The 6,761-nt window shown below is 38.6% G+C and overlaps 1 protein-coding gene across 1 annotated transcript in view; it reads right to left on the bottom strand.

Annotated features, from left to right (window-relative positions):
- The window catches only part of LOC106462949 (zinc finger protein 474-like), a 34,490-nt gene extending 29,377 nt beyond the window's left edge, over positions 1 to 5,113 (bottom strand). Inside the window, exon 1 of the mRNA XM_013922917.1 lies at positions 4,301 to 5,113. Coding sequence (XP_013778371.1) covers positions 4,301 to 5,113 — 813 coding nt within the window. The remainder of the gene's footprint in view (positions 1 to 4,300) is intronic.
- Between the last annotated feature and the right edge of the window lie 1,648 nt (positions 5,114 to 6,761).

Genomic DNA, 6,761 nt, shown 5'->3' with positions numbered 1-6,761 from the left:
CTTAAACAAACGCTATAATTCACGACGAACGATTCACGCGCTTGACTCAATTGTCCGTCTCTATCTCTGTCTGCAATTCAATTCCATTCAAGAACCTTCGAGAATATCATGACGTGTTACTAGCGTCACGTGACTTCCGCTGTCGTAACAATACGACATGACATTTTACTTCCTGTGTGTATATATCATAATATATATATATATATATACGTTTTTCTTTCAAGAATATTAAACCGTCTAGTCTTCATGCTGTGTTACTTAAATTATTCAAAATGTAACAACACGTACCACTTAACTAAATGCCTCCACCCCACCCCATAGACAAGTTATACTGTGAATTCATGCCTTTGACATGATACTACATGAACATAATAATCTAGCTATTGGTAATTCATTAATCTTGACATAACTGGACAGATTTCATCTCAAATGACTATTTTGAAGCTTGAAGTTTCGTCTTTTATGGCTGTTGTGGCTATTTTTTATGTCATACCATAATTGAAGTAAAACTTTAAATTACCTGTCTGAAGTTGATTTGTCTGCAACCGGTCGTCGATTGTAGAAAAGTTGATACTTTAGACTTGGTTCGAGTCTTACGTTTATTAACTCCTTTAGTTGAATCACCATTCTTACTCGTTACGACCTTCTCCATTGAACTATATGTTTCAATGTTCTGGGTGTCCTTCGTTTCCGATTCTTTTAATTTGTCTTCGGCATACTTCTTAAAAATCTGACCTTTGTGGAACTTATTCTACTGTGGCTATATTTCGTCTCGTATCAAACTAAGCTAGGTGGGTCACGTACTATTTCGTCTCCTACAACCAGACACCATTTTTCGTCTCAAACCATAACTGCGATAAGTGTAAGTATATTTTCCGTCTTATATACAGTTACTGAAACCATATTACCATCTCGTACGATTACTGAGGTTATCTTTTAGCTTATACCACCAATGAAATCCTGCTTGTTCTCAAGGAGCTAATGAGGCCTTTTGTTTTTTTCGTCTAAAACATAACTACGGTCTCGTTTCTGGTCTTACGACTTCGAACACAAAGTATATATATTTACCAGAAAACTAAAACGGATGATAGCAGTCAACAGAAGTTTTACCCAGGGTCAGCCCTTAGGAGGGTACAGTGGGTGCGAGGCCCCCAAAATCCTAATCAAATGAGGCCCTGAAATGAATAAAACCATTTTTGCGATCAGTAATGAGTCAAGACCGTCTCAATTCCTTGGCTGTCTTGTCTACTGAGGAAGAAGAAGCAACTGGAATTTCGAAAACTTCATAGAAGAGTGGGCCAGTGATAGTGGATGAAAACTTAATTCCATAGAAGAGTGGGCCAGTGATAGTGGAAGACAACTTAATTCCATAGATGAGTGGGCCAGTGATAGTGGATGAAAACTTAATTCCTATAGAAGAGTGGGCCAGTGATAGTGGATGAAACTTAATTCCATAGAAGAGTGGGCCAGTGATAGTGGATGAAAACTTAATTCCATAGAAGAGTGGGCCAGTGATAGTGGAAGACAACTTAATTCCATAGATGAGTGGGCCAGTGATAGTGGATGAAAGCTTAATTCCATAGAAAGTGGGCCAGTGATAGTGGAAGACAACTTAATTCCATAGAAGAGTGGGCCAGTGACAGTGGAAGACAACTTAATTCCATAGATGAGTGGGCCAGTGATAGTGGATGAAAACTTAATTCCATAGAAGAGTGGGCCAGTGATAGTGGATGAAAACTTAATTCCATAGAAGAGTGGGCCAGTGATAGTGGATGAAAACTTAATTCCATAGAAGAGTGGGCCAGTGATAGTGGAAGACAACTTAATTCCATAGATGAGTGGGCCAGTGACAGTGGAAGAAAACTTAATTCCATTTGAACTAGAATTTTGTAAGTACATTTTCTTTTTCATTGTTATTATTGCATCTGCTTCCTTTTTCTTTCTTTTCAATGTTCGAAAACTAGATAGATCATTACTAAAATTGAATTTCAGATGCATCATGCATGGTTATATTTTTGTCTCTAATCCCCTTCTCCCTCATGCATATATATATACATATAATTTCATGTACATTATAGCAGGGGGACCCACCATTAATTCTTGCATCCGGGCCACCTGTACTTTAGGACCGGCCCTGATTTTACCATTATGGTGATACTTTGAACACGTACAAATTTCGGAAACTCAAGGATATCAATAGTATTCTGTCTGTATAACAGAAATTTGTCGGTAAAACATTTAAACACTTACGACCAAAGCCCTCTGTCGCGATTTTCAGGACCCACGTCCGTGCGTGATGTGATTGACGCAACCCTTCGAATCAGATACAGCGTATATTATAGTGGCATGAACATTTTACAAAACGTTTAATTAACATAAGCGCCCAAAAAAAAAACCTTTTCCACGTTATGTGTGTAAAAATAGTTCTAAACGACAGTACTATTTTTATAACAGAGAATACTGTTAGTGGAGGGAAAATCTGAAGTAATCTTCAGAGCTTTAACAAAAGTCGCTATAATGTTTACAACTCGCACTTTTTAATACGAGTAAAGGGTCATATTAATGTGTTGGTATATTCAAGACACTTCTTAGGTTTAATAAGGTATTAATTATGATATATGAAACATCTGGAACCACAAACACGCATGAATTAACTCTAGTGGCCTACGGGTCGAACATGGCCACAGTGGTTAGCGTACTGGGCTATGGATCTGCGGATCTAATGTTCGCGTCCCTTTACCGCCTGGAAATAAAAATGGCGCTCCGCACTTTGGGTAGGTGGCTGCGTTATAAGGATAATGACCAAACACTACTATTCGGGCAAATAAAAGTAGCCTAAGAATTAGCAGTGAATGCTGTTGTCCAGCTACTTTCCTTCTTCCCTGTCAGTTAAAAATTAAGGACGGCTAGCCTAGATAGCCTGGATTAACTTCGCAGAGCCCCCCAGTGGCACAGCGGAATGTCTGCGGACTTACAATGCTAGAAACCGGGATTCGATACCCATGGTGGGCAGTGCACAGATAGCCCTTTGTGTAGCTTTGTGCTTAACTACAAACAAACAAACTTCGCGCGAGTATTCGATAATATAATAAATACATGTGGAACTGTAAAGAGAAAATCTATTTATCTTAGAATATCAATGTAAGTACCTACATGGACATTGCCCTGAAAGGGGTCAGAGTAAGTGCGCGGAATACTCTGACCCTTATGTGCTATTTAGATTTATATTCACCCGAAACAGCAACCATCTACCAGGAAGGAGGGAAGAGGTCAAATGGAACCTGACCCTCCCAAGTCTATAAGACCTAAATACCGATTATTATAATAAGACGAGTGAAAGTGGTAGTCAGATTTCACTGTCAGCCAAGCAAGAGAAGTCTTTGAGTTCACTAATTGCCTTCCTTCTAGTCTTGAGGATAAAAAATATTGACGGCTATTTGCAAATAACTGTTTTTGTAGCTTTGCGCGAAAATTCTAAAACAACCCAAGGCTGCACAAGGGCTATTTATACTATACGTCCCCTGTTTGTAACTGATAAACTAGAAGGAATGCAGCTAGTCAACAGCACCAACCGCCAGCTCTTGGGCTATTCTAATCGAATATTGGGATCTGTCCATCACTTTTATAACGCATCCACAGTCCCAAAGTGCGAAGCGCAATTTGTTGTTTGGCCGGAACGAGACGCGAACTTGAATCCGCAGATTCATCATCTTTAACGCTAATGACTTAGCCAATTCCAGCCAAATCAAAGCACCCCAGTGGCTGTCAACCACAAAGAGACGAAGTACGTACTAACATGAGAAAATAATATATATATATCAGCACTGACCATGTCCTCCGGTGTCAGCGGTGGGTACAGCGCAGATAACCTTTTGTGTAACTTTGCGTTAAAAAAACAAAAAACACAGACTGCCTATTGATTAGAAACGAAACCATAAGTTACTACAACCCTGTAATTCACTTTGAAAGCTATATAATAGGCTTTTTGAAGTGACATTTCTGGAAGAGGCAAGACGCGGAAACTTTAAGAGTTAAGGCATAATATCACTTAGGTATATATCTATTCTCGAACGTGATTTGGCAATAAGACCTACATTAATAACATCCACTAAACTTATGAACTAAAGTTCTAAATTCTGTCGTTTCAATTTCACTCTATATAACAACAATTCTCATTAACAAATCTTAAGAAAACTTAAAAAGTTCTTTCGCCTAGTTGCCTAATATTAAATCTTCTTAAACGTTATAAATATGGAATCGTTATTTTTCCCCCCCTTAGTAATATTTAAAACTAACCAACCTGCAAACACTGGGGTTCATGATTGGAAATCAAATGGCTATCAAACTCTTGTCCACAGACGTAACAAGCTGTTGTTAAAGGTCCTGATGAAACTTTTGAGTTGGTGGATTCGGCATAGCTGTCTGAAGTTGATTCGTCCGCCTGTGATTCTGCAACCGGTCGTCGAGATTGTTGAAAAGTGGACACTTTAGATTTGGTTCGAGTCTTACGTTTATTGACTCGTTTAGTTGAATCGTCATTCTTACTCGTCTCGACCTTCTCTTCCACTGAACTATCTGTTTCAATATTCTGGTTGTGCTTCGTGTCCGATTCTTTTAATTTGTCCTCGGCGTGCTTCTTAGAGATCTGACCTTTGTGGAATTTATTCCAACCATTTGTACTGTGGCTGTGCAGACGCTCTGGGGCGACGCTTCGGGTACACGTCTTACAAGGAAGTGGCAAACGACGGTTATAAAAATAATTTTTTGAATTATGGCCAGGTTGTGTTAATGGGATTCTGCTACCGTTATGACCAGCCTGGATGGAATCATAAGACCTGTCGGTACTTGATCCTGGACTATGTTTAGTATTTTTACTGTGAACCTGTTTAGGTTTTTTGTTCACAGCTCTATGAAAATCATTCTGTGGTGGCATACTATACCTAGAAAACCTATGAACAGCCACTGTCTTGTGTGCATTCTTCGATTTGCATGTCTCAGGATCGCTGTCAACCACAGGTAGATCAAAGTTGTGGGTAGGCCTGTCCAACGTTTTTGTCTGAGGTCGGATAAGTCTCTCTGATAATACCTCTCCATCTTTTCTACTGTCTTCCATTTTGATGTGTATTCTGAGCGTTGTGGTTTAGAATGTGAATAATGTGATTAGTTCATATACATGTAATTTCACAAAAACAATTTATTTTTCTTTTGTTTTTTTCCCCATTTTTATTCATCATTTTACGTACACAGATATGGGCATGTATACAGGATATGGGTTTACGGTTTGTTCCGCGTAATTACAAAGTCTCATCTGCTTACTCATAACGCCTTTGTTTTTTAATGTTCAACCATCGTCGTTCCATAGTTCGTAGTTCTATCGAAAAGAATGCGTTTCTGTTCCTAAACGTTCTGTGAGAAGACAACACATACTTTACGAAAAATTATCTGGAATATCGTCCACCTGGTGGTTGTACTAAAATACTCCTTAAAGTGTTACAAAATATAAAAAAAAACACCATTTGATTTATACGCAACTTAATTTATCGCGTATTTAAACGGCTGCGGTAACTTTGTAAAACGCAATCGTTCCATATTTCAATGAGTCTTCAAAGCTTATTGATATTCTTAATCGCCCTAAAGAAATTCAGTACTATGTTTACATAACAGGTGTATAAATACAAAATAAGCTTGGAAAAGTGTCGTGCGAGTTGAAGACAGATAGAATACGTTTCCTTCACGGACTTCTTTTATCGTTGGTAGGTAGTTTAAGTATCAAAGCTTCCTCCGAGAACGAGAAAATGTTGAAAAGACAGACGAAATACGCTGCTTTTACGGACTTCTTTTATCGTTGGTAGGTAGTTTAAGTATCAAAGCTTCCTCCGAGAACGAGAAAATGTTGAAAAGACAGACGAAATACGCTGCCTTTACGGACTTCTTTTATGATCCTACTTTGGTATATATAGTCCAGAAAACAGTACTTCTGAGAATCGGAAAAAAAGACGCAAAGATCCACATCGGAGGTCAACTTGTCAAAAGGTCACTGAGTAATTGCTAGAATAAGTTTTATTTGTGAGACAACTTCTGACCGTGGAACAGTATCCTGAACTGACTGCGTCGGTTACCTGTAAAAAATATTACCATTTAAAAGTCGTTATTTAAGCCTTTTTTTAAAAATATAGAACGAAACAGATAGCTTTAAATAATTTAGATCTTCACATAGTGTACGTTATTTGCTTCAAGTGTTGATTAAAGTTTATACCAAGAAACAATACAATTAGATTTTTCATTTACATCAAATATTACTAAGTAATTCATTAGGTCGTTGATTTGAATTCAATCAACATTTGTATCAGTCCGAATCTTTATATTTTATTAGAATTACAGGTGACCGCCCCGGCATGGCCAGATGGTTAGGGCACTCGACTCGCAATCTGCGGGTCGCGGGTTCGAATCCCCGTCACACCAAACATGCTCGCCCTTTCAGCTGTGGGGACGTTATAATGTGACGGTCAATCCCACTATTCCTTGGTAAAAAGAGTAGCCCAAGAGTTGGCGGTGGGTGGTGATGACTAGCTGCCTTCCCTCTAGTCTTACACTGCTAAATTAGGGACGGCTAGCGCAGATAGCCCTCGTGTAGCTTTGCGTGAAATTCCAAAACAAACAAACAAACCAAAGACAGGTGACTACAGATTCAATATCGTGTCGTCATTGAACGCTTCATAACTGACGCATAAAAGAAACTACAGTTACTTTCTTCCCTTCTT

Source organism: Limulus polyphemus, unplaced genomic scaffold, assembly GCF_000517525.1.
Source record: "Limulus polyphemus unplaced genomic scaffold, Limulus_polyphemus-2.1.2 Scaffold1289, whole genome shotgun sequence".
NCBI classification, from domain to species: Eukaryota; Metazoa; Arthropoda; class Merostomata; order Xiphosura; family Limulidae; genus Limulus; species Limulus polyphemus.
This window is presented reverse-complemented; position numbering and strand designations above follow the sequence as displayed.